Source organism: Eublepharis macularius, chromosome 11 (assembly GCF_028583425.1).
Source record: "Eublepharis macularius isolate TG4126 chromosome 11, MPM_Emac_v1.0, whole genome shotgun sequence".
NCBI classification, from domain to species: domain Eukaryota; kingdom Metazoa; phylum Chordata; class Lepidosauria; order Squamata; family Eublepharidae; genus Eublepharis; species Eublepharis macularius.
The window spans coordinates 64,553,951-64,574,827 of NC_072800.1; the positions used below are offsets into that span (position 1 = coordinate 64,553,951).

The 20,877-nt window shown below is 41.1% G+C and overlaps 1 protein-coding gene across 1 annotated transcript in view; it reads right to left on the bottom strand.

Moving 5' to 3' along the window:
* Positions 1-459: 459 nt before the first annotated feature.
* The window catches only part of ADAM22 (ADAM metallopeptidase domain 22), a 160,044-nt gene continuing 139,626 nt past the window's right edge, over positions 460-20,877 (bottom strand). The window contains exons 28-29 of the mRNA XM_054991318.1: positions 11,987-12,110; positions 460-5,556 (exon numbers count right to left, since the gene is read on the bottom strand). Of these exons, the coding sequence (XP_054847293.1) occupies positions 5,536-5,556; positions 11,987-12,110 (145 nt within the window). The 3' untranslated portion in view covers positions 460-5,535. The remainder of the gene's footprint in view (positions 5,557-11,986; positions 12,111-20,877) is intronic.

Sequence of the window (20,877 nt, forward strand, 5' to 3'; positions counted from 1 at the left end):
TGTGCAAATGCCTAAAACCTTCATGTCCTCATTCCTTATATAAGGAATTAACCATGTGTCTATTTGCCATGTGCACTAAAAGTAGCAAGGAACAGAAGGCACTTGGGTTCTTAGTTAGCCCTGTCCATGTTACACTGAATGCATACACATTCTGCAGGTACATGTGCACATCTTTTTAAAGAAAGAGCCAGTGTACATTCATGTTAAAAATGAGACCCATGTGATTTCAGTCACATGTACACACATTGAAAGTAACATGAGAATTACTCAATGCATATATAAAGAGAGCTCAAGAGTTCCATTGACATGAACTGTATGTGTATTCAACTGTGACTTGCGAACAGGACGAGTATCTTACCTTAACAAATTTTCATTGCCCTTCTTGGTCCAAGACTGACCATCAATCACACCCCTTTCACACATCAATACAAGTTTATGAGATGCTCTAGACCATGGAAGTAAAAGCCAAAATTTATTAAAATTATTATTTAGCTTTACAATGAAATTACCAAGTGGCTGAATATTTACAAATATTAGCAATCATCCAAGAATGGTCAATTCTAAGTTTACACATTAATGAGATGAATGGAAGACGATGAAAGTGGTGAGCACAATGCACGCCATTATTTCTAAAGAAAGATGTTTTCTCAGCAATGACTTGCCTCAATGCCCACTACGTTACATTCAGCTGTCTGTCCCTCAAAAAATCTTTGCACTTCATCTGAAAACAAGATGAAGGAAGGAGGACACAGAAAGTATCACCAAACTGTTTCAAGTGGCAGATGGGTTTTATCAAACCAAAGCATTGAAAAAGGCACATGATAAACATCTAAATACTTCAGCAAGGGAGGACTATAAAAAACTAGTGTATAAGAAGGTTGTTCTCCAGAATTAGCGTATCACTGGCCATTAAATACTCTTGAACTTACTGGGAAATGGTCTAGAAATGGATTCCACACATCCAATGAAACTATAGAAAACTTACAGAAAGGCAACCATGACTTCAACAGAATTCCCCAGCTTCCATTGTCCAATCCCTGGCAAATATTTCCAAAACTAATCTCTTATATATAATCAACAACCTCTTAGACACTTCTCATGGATTTCTACTTTGAGATATTTCATATTTGTTACAAATGAAAAATACTTACCAAAGTGTTATGCCTCTTATAGGGATATTTATGGCTGCAAGGCCAAAATTGTATAAATATAACCTTGTGAAGTCTTATAAATATAGTATTTTATAAGTCTTACATATTTTACAATTAGGGACATTCTTAGAAGTATCTTATCTTCTCCTAGAATGAACATGCTCAAATAAATGGAATTTCTTAAAACAAACTCAGTTACATGAACGGAGGCAACAAGAGGGAACGTACCTACCAAAGGAATCACATAAAAGAGGTAGGAAATTCTGAAATACCACTTATGAACCCATTCAAATGTTATAAAATGGCTGATGTTCTTGCCTTGAGTAGGCTTTTGACTGATTTTGTTCTTCAGCAGCCAGGGGGAAGTCCCATCAGTTCCTTTCCATATAGCCCCTTTTGCCATTTTATCCTAATCCCTGCAAGGGAATATTTTCCCTAGATCTCTTTCCTAGTTGTATCTAGGAAGCACTATAGTGGAACCCTTCACAATTAAAAGGAAGCATGCATCTCTCTCATTTCAGCAAGTTTGCAATGAAAATTGTGCAGCTGCAAAGCGCCATACATAAACCTTGCAAAGCATGTATCTTGAGAAGACAATTTTCTACCACAGTTACAATAAGGTGCTTATTCCTATCATTTCATCTTGCATAAATCTGGAACACACTTTTCAAGATTACCACAGTAAAATTGATTGGAACCATTTTTACAGCAAAAAAAAAATTAATGGTGTTTTAATGCCATCTAAACAACAAAAAATCCCAAGGCAGTAAAAATCTTTTAAGATTCTTCCTCTTTTCCTTTTAGCTATTTTCTTCAATTTTATATCACAGTTGCCTGGTATTTTAACATTATTACTTAAATTTAGGTAAAGGAGCCCCATGGCACAGGGTGGTAAACTGCAGTACTGCAGCCCAAGCTCTGCTCACAACCCGAGTTCGATCTTGGCGGAAGCCGGGTTCAGGTAGCTGGCTCAAGGTTGACTCAGCCTTCCATCCTTCTGAGGTCAGTAAAATGAGTACCCAGCTTTCTGGGGGTAAAGTGTAGATGACTGGGGAAGGCAATGGCAAACCACCCTGTAAAAGTCTGCCAAAAAAACGTCGTGACGCAACGTCCCCCCACGGGTCAGTAATGACTCAGTGCTTGCACCTTTACCTTTTACTTAAATATAAGGATTTATACTGGCAGTATTATGCTGCCTTCATTGAGTTTCATATGTTTTCAAAAACCAAGTGAAAGGGTTCTGCATCTTTTCAGATACGAAATATACCAGTTCATACCCATTATCAGTTTACAACTGGTGATTGCACAACATTATGAAGATGCATGTGGTACACAATTCTGCTTGTTGTTTAACTAGAAATGGAGAACCATCTGTGTATGTTATTACTAGATGTCTGAAAAAAGACTTTTTACATAACATACCATCCACTTAGATTAATAGTCTATGGCAATTTTATCAAACCATTCAGATGGCATTTCCAGTTTGATCAAAATGGTGCTATCTACAAAGTATTATATCATCATATAGGATAAATGGCATATAGCTGAACTTTGTAAAATGAATATGTAATATATACAGCAAATTTACCATTCTGATCATCACCACTCTTTTTTTTCCAGGCAGCAGAGTTAAAATTGTTTTGTGTAAGACAAGGAATGATGCAGCCAGAACATACCACATTTAAAGACTCATCGAGTTCAATGGAAGAGAGAATGAAATTTCTCTTTTGGGTTAGCACCTCCTCTTGGAATAGGAGGATTAGGGCAGAAGGACACCCGTGTTCCCCCCTCCCCACTTCCTATACGTGTATGGTTAGGCAGAAGCCTGGTTTTACCCAGATCTCATCCAATTCAGTTGTGGGGAGAATGATCTTTGGGTGCGCTGGAGGAAACTCAAAGTAATAACAATCTCAAAGAATCAATAATCCCAGAAAATCTGGCTCCTTTGCTGTGGGATAATCCCACAGTTTTTCCTAAGTACAAGTATCTTCTTGTTAGGGCACCAAACAGAGTAAGGTCAGAGAAGAGGAAGGGAAGGTGAATTTCTTTCACAAATGGCTTCTAGTGTCCTAAACCATTTATATTAGTGCTGGATCTATACTGTGAGCACAAATATTTCTGCATCTTTCTTCCCTTATTAGATTTTTTGTACATTGACTAGGATAGACTAAAAGGTGGTTCCCCTGCAACTGGTGGTGTATAGTCAGCATCTCTTGCTTCAAGTGACTTTGACAACAAAAGGAAGTTTGGTTGGGTTCACTTACTATTAATCTCAGAGAAGCAGAGAAAATTACTGCTAACATTTCAGGGTATTGAACCAGGAGTCTCACAAGCTAGGTTCCACCGTTGCCTCCTGTACCTCCAGGAAGTCCAGGTTAAACCAGAGGTATCATCCAGAGGTGCCACCTACCCAGTATTACAAGACCCACCTTCTGACTTAGCATCTGGCAAGCACTCTAGGGAAGCAATGCTTCATGCCTGGGACTTCATAACAAGGCCCTCTAAAACTGAGAACTTACTGTCCTCCTCTCATTTATTTATTTACATTATTTATAGTCCACCTTTCTTACTGAGATTCAAGGCAGATACAATGTAATAAGGTCTATAAATGCAAAGATTTAAAACCAGCAGAAATCTAGCTGCTGATTCCAGAACCTGACCTCTTTGACATTTTCTAGGACTCACTTGATCAAAGGCTTGCTTCCTCCGAGGGGCAATATTACTTGTGATGTTGCCATCCTCAAGTTGTGACACTGTGCCCCTCACTCCTAGTGGCCTTCTTTGGTAGGAAATGGAAGTCAACCAAGTCACACTACTTCGTGTCCCTTAAATGACATTTGTCACTAGAACTCCTAACATTGTCACCTTCCTTCTGGGACCTAGACTAGCCTTCCCATTCCCAGGCAACAGGAGAGGGATTCGGCTGGAGTATTGTTGGCCTCCACTGGGCTGAATGTGCAACATGGGCTGAAGCCCACTTGTTTACCAAATAGCAAAATGTTCTGCCCTTGGGAATGGTAGTGTTGCAGAGGATATAGATACCATAAGCAACTAGAAGCCTACTTTGAGATAAAGTAGTTTTATGATTCCTAAAGGGTTGAGAATGATACCAGAGAGTCAAAGGAGATTGGGTAAATTTCTTACCATGAATTTCTGGGCTCCAGTACCCTCCCAGGGCATTCCCCCCCATTTGAAGGGTACCAGTGCATCTTAAGTCTTCTGACTCACCATATGTATGGATGAGGTAGGCAGGGAAATATGAGGGTGTCCTATGATCCATTCTCTTTCACAATGTTCACGTTGCGATTTTTAAGTTTCTGACACATTTTTCAGCATCGTTACCTTTTATTGCCTAATTCATGTGTTGCCAGACCTGTCTGGAAGAGCAGGAAGGTCCAGCCCTCAGAGGTGTTAAGGCAAAAGTTCCAAAGGAGAAGTGCTATCCCGAAGAATTAAAAATATTCTCTGGGAGTCAGGGAAGAATTAAACATTTACTTAATGTTCTCCCATTTAAATCAATGGGACAAAAATGTGCTTAACTTTGGTTGGACAATGGCTGGATTGTCCCATCCCCAGAGTTTGACTAAACTTCATAGATTTTGGTCCAGAGCTTGTTCTGAGAGACAGTGTGCCGGTATCCCAACCACAGTATTTTTAGAATTGCTTATTTCCAACAGATCTTTGAAGTGTGTGATGATATTCAGTCATGATGACTATTTTTCAAACAAACACCACATTATATGATTGCTCTGTTGATATTTTACAACTTTGTACACATATATGTGTTTCTTGTACCGAGAATATAATCACAAAAGGTAAAAAAGTCACTTGTTTTTGGATGCTTATGTCAAATGTTTGCGTCTCATAGCTTTAGACTCCACCTGTTGAAAAGTCCTCCATTTCATATTCCTGCATGCTAATTCTACTAAGATATAATGACTAACCCTTTACACATGGAAAGTGGAGAACAGAGGGATTCATGCACATAGCATAAATGTTTACATACCAAATTCTGAATTCTGTTTTTAAAGTTATTTGGGACTATATTAGACCAGAGAAAACCCACAGCTGAGACTCCAATTGGTTTTAGCAGCATGTCTACATATTATCTGTCATCGTGCAAAATAACATCATATTCAGTCTCCCATGTTAATATTTTTTCTATGGTTTGGTTGTTCTTACACGTGTCATTAACAAAATTCTAGTCAGCTGCAGAAAATTGACTATTCCATCAGAAGAAGAACTTGTTTCCTCCATGCCGATGTACCTCTCTGTTCTGTCAAAATGTCCAATAAGCAGATGAATGTTCAGTGACTCAGTGATGCTGAGTTTGTATAAAATCTGAAGTAAACAGTTCTGGCATCAGCTCAGGTAGACATTGGAACTAAATGGAAGTCTCCCATAGCTACAAGAAGAAAGATAAATACTCATTACTACCAATTAGCTATGGTTTTAGAATTATCATCCAGTGTGGTCCAGTGGACAGTGGCTTCCCCAGCCACAGATTCATGTGTGGCTTTAGGGCCTTTTTTAGCTTCAGCCCTAGCCCCGTCTGTAATGCAGTCTAAGAGAAACCTGCTGTGATGTCCTGGATACAAAAACATTAGGCAAGTTTGAATACCAACACTAACTACAGTCTCCTTCCCAGCTACTGAAATTTGGTACTCTAAGGGCCAAGCTACAAGTGACAAATGACACTTCAACGGCAAGTGTATTTCTCCCTGTTCACTTGCCCTCCACTTGTGCTCCACTTGCCGTTCAAGTGTCATTCGTCACTTGTAGCTTGGCCCTAAGATCCAAGGCAAATTCATAATTTCCTAGTATATGTTTAAAATAGGTGAAGATGAGCAAAAATGACATTATTTATGCCATATTGTGCTATATATTAGATGATGTTCGTATGTTTAGAAAACATAAATTAAGCTGCAGTTGCAAGAAACAATACCTACCTTACAACACAATGAGGACTATAAAGCATTCCGGCAGACGAAAAGTGCTACATGAACAATAGTAACAGAATAAAGCAAAGGCTTTTCCGTGGAAACAGACCGGAGGCACACAGCAGGTCTTCTAAAGGTTACTGAACAACATGGAGCCATTTGAGCGTAACTGATTATGTAACAAATGCAATTAAAAGGTATTTTGAATGGTGACTTCCTGCACTGTCTTTAGCACCAATAGACATAAGGCAAATGTGCAGGAAGTAAAAAAAACAAACCTTTTAATACATTCCTTTTGTGAGTACCCATAAAACGCTACCTGCTACTAGAGATGGGCATGGTCCGCATAACGGACCTAATTTCGTCACGAACTTACCCAGTTCGTCCTTCGCGAGCACACGGCCCGTGGGTGCGTGTTTTTCTCACGAAACCGCCGAACACTGGGGCTTTCTGTCCGTGTGTCCGTTGGCCCGTCATGCCAGGATTCCCGCTCAAACAATTTCCTCGGCAGCGGTGTGGAGCCACCTTCCCCGTTTGGAACACACCAATCTTAGGCCAGGAAACCTTGATTGGCAGCTCTGTCAGCCAAACAGAGATCACCAGCCTTTCTGCTTAAAAGACAAAGCACGCGAAACTCCGCTCCATTTTGCTGGCGCAGGGACGTGAGTTAGCTTAGCAACTGCTTGCTGTGGGGAAGGGGGTTTTTTTTGTGAGAGCGCGGCTTGTGCCTTGGGGCTTTGGGGCTTCTGGTGCAAGAGAGCTTTCTCTTTTCTCCATTCCTGTTTAATTTTTTTCTCGTTTCTATTCTAGAGCACTTTTTAAAAAATCCTTTTATTGCACTATTGGGTTACTCTGATTTCTTTCTGCGTTTTGAGTCCTTGGGTTCTTCTTGGACTTAATCCCCCCTCCCCCCCCAATCTCTTCCTTTTTTCTGGGTTGCTGGTGGGTTCTATTGTGCTGTGACGCCACCTCACTCACAGACCCACAGTGAGTGCAAGGCAGCTTTGGGCGTTGTCTGCTTGAGTTCTTGCCTTCATTCCCCCACATTTTTTTTTGGCTGCTGATGAGATGCAAGGGGAGGAAGACTGCTATTAGGCTCTGTGAAACACCTACTCTCTGATGACCGGCAGCACGTTTTGGGGGGCTCTCTCTGCTTCACTCCTTTCAAAGCTTTTCACTCCCTAAATAGTGGGTGACTTGGGGGGATATTTCCAGCCTGGCTTTTGAGGTGCAGGGGGAAGACTGCTACTGGCCTCTGTGAAACACCTACTCTCTGGTGACCGGCAGCTCGCTTTGGGGGGGCTCTGTCTGCTTCACTTCTTTCTAAGCCTTTTTCACTCCCTAAATAGTGGGTGACTTGGGGGATATTTCCAACCTGGCTTTTGAGGTGCAGGGGGAAGACTGCTACTGGCCTCTGTGAAACACCCATCCTAGGACCACTGGCAGCAGGTTTTGGGGGGCTCTGTCTGCTTCACTTCTTTCTAAGCCTTTTTCACTCCCTAAATAGTGGGTGACTTGGGGGGATATTTCCAACCTGGCTTTTGAGGTGCAGGGGGAAGACTGCTACTGGCCTCTGTGAAACACCTACTCTCTGGTGACCGGCAGCAGGTTTTGGGGGGCTCTGTCTGCTTCACTCCTTTCAAAGCTTTTCACTCCCTAAATAGTGGGTGACTTGGGGGGATATTTCCAGCCTGGCTTTTGAGGTGCAGGGGGAAGACTGCTACTGGCCTCTGTGAAACACCTACTCTCTGGTGACCGGCAGCTCGCTTTGGGGGGGCTCTGTCTGCTTCACTTCTTTCTAAGCCTTTTTCACTCCCTAAATAGTGGGTGACTTGGGGGATATTTCCAACCTGGCTTTTGAGGTGCAGGGGGAAGACTGCTACTGGCCTCTGTGAAACACCCATCCTAGGACCACTGGCAGCAGGTTTTGGGGGGCTCTGTCTGCTTCACTTCTTTCTAAGCCTTTTTCACTCCCTAAATAGTGGGTGACTTGGGGGGATATTTCCAACCTGGCTTTTGAGGTGCAGGGGGAAGACTGCTACTGGCCTCTGTGAAACACCCACTCTCTGGTGACCGGCAGCTCGCTTTGGGGGGGCTCTGTCTGCTTCACTTCTTTCTAAGCCTTTTTCACTCCCTAAATAGTGGGTGACTTGGGGGATATTTCCAACCTGGCTTTTGAGGTGCAGGGGGAAGACTGCTACTGGCCTCTGTGAAACACCCATCCTAGGACCACTGGCAGCAGGTTTTGGGGGGCTCTGTCTGCTTCACTTCTTTCTAAGCCTTTTTCACTCCCTAAATAGTGGGTGACTTGGGGGGATATTTCCAACCTGGCTTTTGAGGTGCAGGGGGAAGACTGCTACTGGCCTCTGTGAAACATCCACCCTAGGGCCACTGGCAGCACGTTTTGGGGGGCTCTGTCTACTTCACTTCTTTCTAAGCCTTTTTCACTCCCTAAATAGTGGATTTGTATTTGTATATTGATGAGACAGTGTAAGGCACATGATGACTGAGCTTTACAAACACATATTATCCTCCTCCCGATGACAAGCCCTGTCCCTGGCATCTTCTAAGTACCTCCTCTTTTTCTTGATATGATTTGTATGCTGACAAAACAGTCTAAGGCACATGATGAGCTTCCTTGATGGACTGCATCATGTTCAGTGAAGTGGGTTTTGTCGGTGACCGTCCTGCTCTTGCGAGCGCAAGGGCCCCTCTGAGGGTCAATCCCCAAAGTCCAGTGAGAAGTAGGACAGTGGCCCAGGTCAGCTTGCTTGATAGCAAGCAAGCTGACACACCACGTCACTATGGTGGGACTCGTCCACTGCCCAAAGAGGCTCCCTCTGAACAGGGTAGCATAAGTTTCCTTCCCTCAAGGTGTGGAAGACATCCTTTCCATCCCTCCCGTGCCTTCCATTCCAGCAAGGGGCCTTTGAATTGCTACATGATCCTGTTGCAGAGTTGGCTTTCACTCAAGTACATCCATTCATTTCCCATCATGGAGAGTTGGTCTCCCTGCCCCCCGGGGAGGGCATCTCTTGTTGATGCAGCCCCATGTAGGTGGGTTTTGTGGGCAGCCACCTCTCCTGGACAGGAGCACAAGTCTCTCTCCTTCCCCCAAGGGTGGGTAAGGGTCAGTCAGAATAGGGGAGGGGAAGTTGTTTTTTGTCTCTTTGGAAAAGTGATAATCGAGGAGCATTACATGAGAACCTTTGGTGGGGAAAGTCGACTGAAGTGAAAATCTGTGGGAAAACCAAGGCCTTTTCTGACTCGAACTGGTTCTTGAACCGGGCCTGGTCCGTTAAAAGTTCGTGGACCGTGGTCCGTGGAAGCCCACGAACCCCAAACCGGCGGTCCGTAGGCAAATGCCGGTCCGTGCCCATCTCTACCTGCCACTATTTCTGCTACTGGGACCATCTGCATAATGGCCAAGCTGGAAGATACGGTGGACCAATGTGGAATCTTCATACTGGTTTATACAAAATGTGCTAAAGGGACATCAGGTAGGCACATTTAAGCCCCTTTCAAATTGCAGAGAAATGCACTATGTGACTATCCCATTATGAACCAAGTTTCCAAGAAAGATACATCTAATGTTAGCTTAATATTTATTAAACTAAGCATGATTCTGGATTTGATTAAGTTTCACTGTCATAAGCCTTTTCAAGTTAGGACAAAAAGATTTGAAACAAAAAGTCATATAGGTTATAACTGAAGTGGAAGAACAAAGTCCTTACTTTAATGATGGGTAGGCATAAGGCAACGAGCACAACGGCACATAGGAAGAAAAAACACTCCATGGATACAGAAAGTCCACCAAAGAGGCTGCTCCAATGACAGCCTGCAAATATTGCTACTGATATACAGGGGACAGGAGAAAGATTTAGTGACTTATGCTCCACTCATGGGAAGGAGGTAGAGGAACAGTCCAAACCCAGTGATATATAAAACTTGTTTGTACAAGAACAGAAAGGTGGAGACTCTTGACACGGTTATCTACCATATAAAGCAACCACACTAAACAGGACGGGTTCCAGAAATGCCAAAATCCAGAGGGAAACACCCCAGGAACCCCACAACTCTACAATAAATATATCAACTGTGAATACAACTGTGAATGTTCAGAGCGGCTAATTCTGAGGTACACACACAGGATCCCCCGCAGGATCTCCCAGTAAATGGCAACGAGCCCGCCAGCTACAGTTGCTCATTTCGGTTTCCCTTCATCCTGGCCTCCTTTCTGCCATAGAAATATTATAAATTACAAGCCGCATTTAATCGATGTTAAGGTACAGTTGTATTTACGGCTGTTTTGAACTAGTTACTTTTTCGCCTTCATATGTAGGACGAGTACGGGTTTTAAGTATCACTTCCTCTCCAGCTGTTCACATAGGAGAGGATTTAGCTGCGCAAAAGAACTGGCGTTTGCTACTAACAGTATTTTGGGAGATGTATGGATTTGTATATATGTAACTGTACGATTTGTGTACTATTGAATGAACTTTTGCAATACTGTATGAATTTTTGTATACTCTTGTATTTATACAATGGGAATGATACTGTAATTAAATTCATTTTGATATATTTATTGTAGAGTTGTGGGGTTCCTGGGGTGTTTCCCTCTGGATTTTGGTATCTACCATATAAGGCTTTCCAGTCAAGCTCACAAGAGCTATTGGATCAGAACAATGGATCATGTAGTCTAGCATTCTGTTTCCAGCAGTGGCAGTGAGCAAACAAGCAGAAAATGAAGGCAACAGCCTGTTGCTTGTCCGTTACACCTGGTTTCTTGACACATACTGCTTCTAAACTTGGATATTTCATTTAGGGCCAAGTCATACGAGGTGCAAGACATCTGTGATTGGATCTCTCAACATTTTGATGTGTACCTAGTATCAGTTAACTCCTCCTCCACATGTGGGTCCCTACACACACAATTTTCCTGATTAAATCATGCACACCCCTGCACACATACACACACAAACACACACAGTGATCAGATCTGACAACTGTATTTTCCCCTGCAGGGCTAATAGCAGCTTTGAAGTAGAGACAATTTACATTACGGGAATTGTGGGTTGAAAAGAGTTAACTCCTACTTGCACTGCTGCTCTTTTCTACTTTCAAAGCCTCCAGCAGCTGTTTTTACTTAAAATAACAACAACAACATTTCATTTATATACCGCCCTTCAGGACAACTTAACACCCTCTCAGAGTGGTTTACAAAGTATGTTATTATTATCCCAACAATCACCCCGTGAGATGGGTGGGGCTAGAAGCTGTGACTGACCCAAGGTCACCCAGCTGGCTTCAAGTGGAGAAGTGGGGAATCAAACCCGGTTCTCCAGATTAGAGTCCTGTTCATCTTAACACCAAATAAAAATGTCAGCTGATTAGTTCACAAATTTTTGTGTATTATAGCTGTTTTGACCCTTAGCTAATATATAATGGCTAATAACAATTCACAAATGTACCATTTATTAATTTTAAAATCCATCTAAGGGCATCATCCTTATCTTACGGATTCTTTACGTCAATAAGGAATTCTGAGAAATTTAATTTTCCTTCTCTTAAATATGCCTATTTTTCCTGGGTGTTCCTCATGCTTGCAGGTCTTCCAGGATCATCTGGTTAGCCAACGTGTGACACAGAATGCTGAAACCGATGGGCCATCTGGTCTGCTCCAATGTCTCCTCTCTTATGTTTCCTGTATTAAATGTGTCTTGCTGAATGATGAAAAACTTGATCATATCTAATGGCTGACATATCACCAGATAGACTGTAAAATATGACAGGTATATTTGACACACAATATTTTAAAAAGATCCATGCCTGTACCTTTTGTGATGCTTGCACCCAGGTTTGTAGCAGCCACCAAAACACAGAGATGGAACTTACCCTGGCACTTGCTCTGTTGGCTTTTTTCTCCTCATCAGGAAGTGGAGGCATGGGGTATGGGTATTTTCTGCTGGAGGCAATGGAGCCAGTAGATGATGATGGGGACTTTGCAGGAGAAAGAGTCCTGGAGTATTGAAACAGATAAAATAAACAGAACAGCTTGGGATAACCAGCCTTTCTACAGTAATAGCAACTACACTTTGAAGCTTTGTTCAGAATTTCATTCAGCTTTATATAGCTGGAAGGGAAGCCAAAGGCTTTCCACGGTCTTTTGTAATCTGCTGGCACAAGTCTCCCGGATGCTCTCTTTCACAAATGCAGTTCCCATTCATAGCAACTGGGGTTGTGCAGGAGATTCTTTGAAGCAACTAACTGTGCTATCCTAAGTAGTTACACTTTTCTAAGCTTATCAACCTCAATGGACTCAGAAGGGTATAACTCTACTTAGGATGGCACGGTAAGTAACATTCAACACATTTTCTTCTTATCTTTCTTACTGCGCAACAAATTATACAATCAATGTATACAAAAGACCACATGATTTATGATGAGCTGTGAACCGCAGCCTGGGTAACATAACGGCTAAGAGACTCTTATGAATGCCAGTGCAGCCATTAACCAGTAAGTTGGCTTTAGGCAAGCCTCTCCCTCTAAAGGTCAAACTACATGAGATGTTGTGGATTCATGACTGGATCCCCTGACGTGTAATTTTCAGTGCAATCCTAAGAAGAGTTACTCCAGTCTTGAAATCAACGGGCTTAGACTGGAGTAACTGTGGTTAGAGTTGTACTATTAGCCTCCAAAATAGTCACTGAGCTGCTTAGTTTGGATCAGGGACTCAGCATAGGGGGGAGGGGCGTAAAGCTGCAGTTGCACTTGACCATAGTGCCCATCTTTGTAACATACTGGTTTATAAAGGGCAAAGAGTTGTCTCCCCTTCCCCTTCCCTAGAACAATATATATCGGGTCCCCCTGCAGCTGCTTTTGTGTGATAAATTACATGTAGTTTTTGTCTTGGTCTCAGTTCTCTACGGGGAAAATATTTTACATGTTTGTTTCAAGGATCAGTGAGATCATGTAAATGAAATCCACAAAAATACTCTGAAGTCTAATAAATATGTCAAGTACTACTATTCGTCTAAGATGGTGTGTATGTGAGATGAATTAATACCTTAACTTTATTCACATATTTCTGTACTGGTTGATAGATTGACAGCAAAGAGGAGTATTTTTTAAAAGCTATTGCATACTGAAAGGTCACTTGCAACAACCACTTACATTGAGGCAAGTCCCACTGATACATGTGCAACTGCATCAACAGAAGTTATCACTAGCTCATACCTTAAACATAGCAGATACATTTATCACAACGAATAAAGGGTGGACTAGGTTTCACAAGGGCATGCAGTTCAGAGGCCAAAACTGTTAATTATGAAGAAACAAAGGCAAATACAAAGTGCTACAAACACCCAAATTATTAGACATGCAGTGCATATTTGTTCCAGCCAAAGAAAGAGTCTGATGGGGAGATAGACAAAAATGGACTGATTAATAAAAGCAATCAGCATTTCTGTACAGGGTGAGTAAGGGGAAGCAGCAGCAAGTCAATGTCTGCATCACATGGAAGGCATTCTTTTTTCAGGTCAATAAGGCTTTTGCACTTTATTGACTGGAATTTTACACACAAGGACAGGAACTATTTTGAGGTTCTAGATTCTTTCAGAATCAAACAGACCTAGGAAGGCCTATATCTATGCAAGAAAATATGAAAGCTGTAATAGCAGTGGATCTCCAGCCATTTTAGTATTCCAATGAAATGCTAGCAACTCTCCACCCCACCCTGCTCTTCTACATATCACAGATCTTCCTTACAAACTACCCTGTTCACTAGCATTGCTGAACCCACAATAAAGACAGGTTTAACCCCAAATTCCTACAGATGTGGCAGACGCCTCCCTGTATTCCAGGTTTATCCCTCTTCTCCATCCATCCAAGATTCTTGTTATAATTTAATGCAAGGCAGTGTAGTTTCCACCACACCCAGAAAATGTCGGTATCTTCTACCCATATGGTTAAGTAGACGGGTGCTCACCTATCTGGAGTTATTTGTGGGTAAAGTAAGCATTCAAGTGAAAGCAGAAGTTTCTCAGAGTAGCAGTGGCATGGCCACAGATGAACATGGAATCGGGAACCTTAAAACACCCGATCTCAGCAGCTGCTGCACACTTACCTAGCAACAATCAATACGCTACTGGACTTCTCACTCATCTCCTAATTCTATGTTCACACAAAGTACATACTGAGTAGCAGAATTTTACATGAAGAGCACAATTTCAGAAAGTATATGTATTTCTATGTACACCAGTACAAAGGCAGCTACCTATACCCAACTGACTGAGGAAAAGGAACTGACACTCTTGATTAACTATGTAGAGTTCTCCAGCAAAACGTTCAAAACTGTCATACCTTGCAGAAATACTTGCTCTAAAATAATTCAGCAGAGCACAAATTCTATCCAAACCAAGATTGAAATAATTTCCATTCAAAAGTTAAACTTTTTTATATTTCTTTCGAAATCAGTACTATGCAATTTTCAGAATATGTATGTGTGTATGAGAAAGTAGCAAACATTCCCATATTCAGATAATGAGATGCCATTTCTTATTGGGGATTCTGTTATGAATCAGTTAAATAGTTAAAGAAAAGAAGTCAGAAGACAGGAGTAAATGGACAGCTCTTGCAAAAGAAAGAACCACTGAGACCCCCCCCCCCCAAAGGATTCATACTGGAATTAGTGCCATCTGACTTGTTTGTAAATGATCTAGAGTCAAGTCTCGTCTACACACGAAGGAGAGTGAGGTGGTAAAATGAAATGTAGCACATGTCAGACAGTGAATGGGGGGAAATCACACTTTTGGCTGCTCCCTTGCAAAATCATTTCCTTTCAAGTGGAAAACAAATACAGAAGAAAGGAGATAAGGCTAGAATATCTAAGTTTTTAACATGGGGGGGGGCGCTAAAATAAGGGGACATGGGGGCAAGTCTTCTTCCTCTAATTGGGTAAAAGTACTTAGAAGAAGGGAATCACTAAATACAGCACAATAACTTTCAGAGGAAGCTTCTAAAGGGCAGGATTTGACTTTCAGGGTTCATACTTAAATTCCTATCATAAACATGATTTATCTGAAACGCTCCACCTGTTTCAATGATACCTGCTTCCAAGTTATGCACATTTGGATTTGCAGCCTTAGTTTGCAATCTGTTTGACAATTTAATTACCTTGCCACCCTATCCATTTCCTATTTGTCTTCCTTGAAATTTATTTTACTGATTACTGTCTTATTCTGCAGCTTCTCAAGACACTAAATCTTGATCAATACTAAATGTATGCTCTAAAATGATTTGCATAGTTACCCAGTGTTTGAGAAATGGTAAAGAAGTCACACACAAAGGTAGTTTGCTTCTCTACAAAATCTCACTGCTACATGTATGTGGAGGCCTTTGCTTCCAGTATTTGGCATTCAACTAAACACAAAAAGAAGCAAAACCAAAATTCCTTGCAGGACTTTTCCCTGATTGAAACCCAAATAATCCACGCACAGACAAAATTCCAAACACACCCACCTTATCAACCTGCTTCCCTATCTAGAAAGGGCCCCCTTATAAGCTATATGTAGCTCTGAAACCCATTTCTACCTTGCTATTTCTAAGAAATTTCTAGCAGCTAACTCATTTCTCTAATTCTATCTAAGATACAACAGTTCCCACTATATCATGCCCTTACATTATTATTTCCCACCTGAACCAGCTTTTTGCTAATTTTAGCTTTTACAATCTTATGTTAAATTTAAAAATAACTATTCTGAAAAGGTCTTAACTTCCTATTGGAAAAGTATATAGATTTCCTGCTGTGCATCTTGATTTGTGTTTCCCTGAGAATTCGAGAAGATTCATATTTTAAAGATGGAAACTGTATCTCCAACCTCAGAAATTTAAAATTCCCAACATTCTTAATAGAAGGGAAGTTTAAGCAAGTCTGTTCATGTGGTTTTGCCCCACAGGTTTTCAGACTACCTACATTTCATTGTAATTGTGAATTCTTCCATAAATGACATTACTGTAATATACTGAATCTCCTTTCTCCTTCTTACACCCCATCACAAATGCATTTTGCTTGTCATGAAACAAATATGTCTTTGTAGGTTAACCTAATGGGAAGTGGCAGTAAAGAAAAAAAGACAAGAGCCAACGCAACATATAAATGAAGAATGAAGTGGGAATTTTCTCTAGTGCTGCAGTTTTGTGATTTCATCTGACATGAAAAAAAGGCCTCTACCTGGGTCTATGCGCTTCCATCTTAGTAGGAGGAAAGTCTAATTAGGAAGATGCGCTCTAATGAAGGGATATACATCCTTGTTTTTTCACATTCTCAAAGACTCTATATAATAACCACCACCAAACCTGGGTGATTCCAACTCCTATGTGCAAGTTTTCAAAAAGAGATGAGACAAGCAATCATATTAGGAAAGTACTGATCAGCAAACCATAATCCACTGTAGCATCTATTTTAAGGATGGAAGGTATGAGGTTCATTTATTTATTATCCTCCCCTTGTTTTTTAACAGTGCCTTATGAAGGGCACTGGAGAACCAGAAAGCTTGCAGATTGTGTTGTGTTATTTTGGTTGGTCTTAATAAAAGGTATCACCATAGCTTTCGATTTTAGATTTTGCTATGTGCTAATACAACTACTTCTTTGTCTTTTAGTACTGTCTGACACAACATTGGATCGTGTTTCTTTTGCAAGTGGATTGTGTTAATTCATATCATTTGCTACAAAGGGAGCTTTCGCTCTCAAAAGCTTGTATAGTCCTTGGGTAATCTATTTGGTCTTCAAGATGCTATTGGACCTGGATGTTGCTTTTCTTTTTTGGGGTCATTCTCATTTTGATCTCATTGCTTTAATCAACATCCCGATCAAATACAAGTGAATGCAGTTTGCCTCCTTGCAATATATATGTTCATCTTCTAACCATAAAGAGAAATTCATTCTTCCCAGCATATTGCTACACTGACCTCCAGTGGATATGCTAGGTACATTCTCTCTCTGCGTTGCTCTCTCAAGCTCTAAACACTTTTATCTGAAGAGAAATGTATTATGATGCATAAGGTGCTACTGATACACTAAATTCTAACTATTTAGATTGAATGCTACTTGATTAGTGCTAGACATAGATCATGCCCATAATATACTACTTGGTGTCAAATAAAAAAACAGCTACTGAAAGCTAGAAATGGTGATGGGAAATGCATGCACTATGAACATCCTCTTCAACGGCTTCATTGAAACATTCAGAAAAGAACAGTAATTGCACAATGAAGCCCAAAAAAAGACACCAGAAGGCAGCAAATGCACAAGGGCCTTTGGCACCTACGAAAATCACTTGTATTGGAAGATACAAGATACGAGGTCCCATCATATTTGAAATATGCTGGAAAAGCTCTTGAAGATGACAGAAAATTTACAAAAATACCTAAAGTAGGGTCCTTCAGTGTTTTTATTCACATCTTCTACCCACTTAGCTACATTATATTCTCTTTTGAACCATGGGTTTAAATACCTGCAAAAAGCAATGGGAGGAATAAAGAAACAGAAGAATAGAGAAATATCTGAGAACATACAGCACAAGCTCAGCAAAGATGTTTTCCAGCTCCCAAACACAAGGGATTATGTTAAATCAGTGTGAATGTTGCACAAAATGTTGGCAATGCACACACAGCATCAGAAAATCTGAGCCACAGGGTTCAAAATTAATCAGGCTGTTATTTTCACTTTATTCTCCTTAAAAGAAAACACATGCACATAATTCAGGGGCTAGTAGCCCTGAGAATTACAGATCTCTTAAATCTCCAGAGCAGAGCTCACTTGAGATACAAACAGATTTTCAACATTACATAATGCTGGGAGAGAATAGAAAGAAAGGAAATTACAAGCATCTCCGCTTGGGCAATTTAATGTCCAAAGCAGTAAGAGAAATGGTGGGTCTTCTCTGAGGGATGATTCAGAAACATAAAATCCTGGATAAAATCCTTAGAATGGCTTTGGGCAAGTAATTCTATCTCAGTGCTACATATTCAACCCTACAGAGAGTTAATGAAATATAGGCATGTTATCTGCCTTGTGCTAGTTACACAGCAAAACAGACACATTGTTCAGGATATGTGGAAAATGATCGGAGGGAAATTAGTGGGTAGATGGTCTCCATTTTGAAACAGGGGAAGGGGACACTTTTGGCCTCCTCTATGATTTCAAATAAATGATCTCCAGAACCAGCTAGGGAATCTTGACTTGTGGTCCAATGCAAATGCTTAGGGTTGGCCCACCTTTTAGGGTTACCGCACAGACACTGCTCTCTGTTTTATTTATTTATTTAACTTGTTTATACCCTGCCTTTCTCCCCACCCAAAGTGGCTCACATCATTCTCCTCTTCTACATTTAACTCATGGCTGTTATTCCCACGCGGCAAGCGGTTTGTGTGCAGTAGCTCGCAACACAAGATTTCCTCTGTCTCTCTGCAGATCAGGGAGGAATACACGCGAGTCTGTTCACTTGCCATTCAAGTATAATTCATCACTTGTAGCTTGGCCTCTGAATTAATGGAAGAGATTGTGGCATAGTTTGATGTTCAGATGACAAAGTGATTAGCAAATTTTTACCCATTCACAAACCTTTTTTCATATCTTATAAATAGAATAAGGAATCCTGAAATCCTTTCAGCTATACTGACAAATTGATTAAACCAGAATACATGCCTCTAAGATGGTGTATTCCAATTGTTTTCTCTCTGGCTAAACTGACAAATACCACTGTTTTACTATATTACCACATTATCAAACTGGGTTTTCTAAATTAGGACCCAGTATAGATATACTATGCCCCAACCTGAATAGTTCAGGTGAGTATGATCTCGTCAGATCTCACAGTCGAAACATACGAGATGAAATACCTAGATTCAACTCGTGTTCTCTTACCTAATGGTTTGTCGGGAAGTGTAGGCGTCCTTGCAGCTTAAAGTTTAGCATTTACAGAGCAGCAGGGAGAAGTGCAGGTGTCCTTGCAGCTTAAAGTTTAGCATTTACAGAGCAGTCTCCCGGTGCAGCCAGGCGTCGCTCTGCAGGGCCAGGCCGGGTGAGGGGAAGGGAAAATGCCGTGATGCACCTTGAGAATGGGAGGAAAGGTGCCCCACGCCTGCACTTCCCTCCTCGCTGCTCTGTAAATGCTAAACCTTTAAGCTGCAAGGACGCCTGCACTGTAAATGCTCAACTTTAAGCTGCAAGGACGCCTACACTTCCCGGCTAACCTTTAGGTAAGAGAACACGAGTTGAATCTAGGTATTTTGTCTCGTGTGTTTTGAGTCTCAGAAGCTAAGCAGAGTCGGCCTTGGTTAGTAATTGGATGGGAGACTGCCAATGAAGACCAAGGTTGCAGAGGAAGGCAATGGCAAACCACCTCTGTTAGTCTCTTGCCATAAAAACTCCCACCAGGGATCGCCATAAGTCAGCTATGACTTCAGGGCACTCTCCTGCACCACACAGACGTGTCCTGAAGTCACAGCTGACTTATGGCGACCCCTGGTGGGAGTTTTTATGGCAAGAGACTAACAGAGGTGGTTTGCCATTGCCTTCCTCTTAAAGTCTACTGAGTATCTTTCACTCGGCAGACTTCAAGGGTGGTCTTTATGCCCATCCTGCTCCACACAAAGGACATCACGTGGACACTGGGTGATTATAAATATAAACAATATATGGCATTAGGACTGAAATGTTTAGGGTGGACCTAATTGTCATTGTTTTACTTATTTGTACTGTAACTTTTCTTCTTGTAACCAACACGAGCCCCTGCTTAGGGTGGTTTAACACAAGCTCTACTACACAATGGTAACACATTAATATACAGTATCATGGTAATATTTAAAAGCCCATGTCATGCAAGAACACAATGGCAACACACACATCTTTTATAAACTACTTTTAAATGTATCTGGAGGCTGAGTCATACCCAGTAACCCTGTCTTTCTGAACGGTCTCTTTCCTGCTGCAAATTGCAGCATATGATCTGATTTGTCCATTGAGACACTCTGGAGACCCTGGGGTTTATTTTATTTTTAAAGTCATTTATATTTCTTTGGTGTTGTAGAGAAAAGGTCAAGGCACTGTCTGTTGATCTCTGCTGTTTCCAAAGAACAGGGAGGAGACAGAATGGTTTAGCAACTCCTCCCCTACCACCTTCCGTCTCCGTTTCTAAATATCTCATACATCCCTACTCCCTTCTTGCCTTTTCTAATGGCAGTGACAGGGTTTGGGAATGAAATGCATAAGTTTTTTGGTTTTCTTTTTTTGCTTGTGATGAATAGAGTTTATATCCTTAGTATTAACAAAAACAAATCTGGTTGGCTTATTAAATATTGTTATGGAAACCTGTTTGCATAATGTTGTCTAAGTGTGTAATAAAATTTATCCCCTGCATCTCCCAACCTCCATCATGCAGGGATAGTTCTAATGTTCTATAAGCCAAAATTGTTTATAAATTAGTCTACTTACTTAAGAACAAGAAAAACTAGGAGTGCTTGATGTTTTCCATGTCAGTTCCTGATTAAAAAGTAAAAGTTAAAAGCATAGCCGCAAGGCAAAATTGCTAGCAAAGCAATGGGGGTTGACGGCAGAACACTGCACGCTCATTCGTATCCTGCAAATTTTAATGAGCTTGTGCAAGAAAAAAATGCCTAAACCTTTAACCTACACTTTTTATTGGAAAGGCTCATTTGGTAACCATGAAGCACTCCTGATCTGGATTTTATAAATGAGAAAAGAGAAAGTTAACATGGTAACAA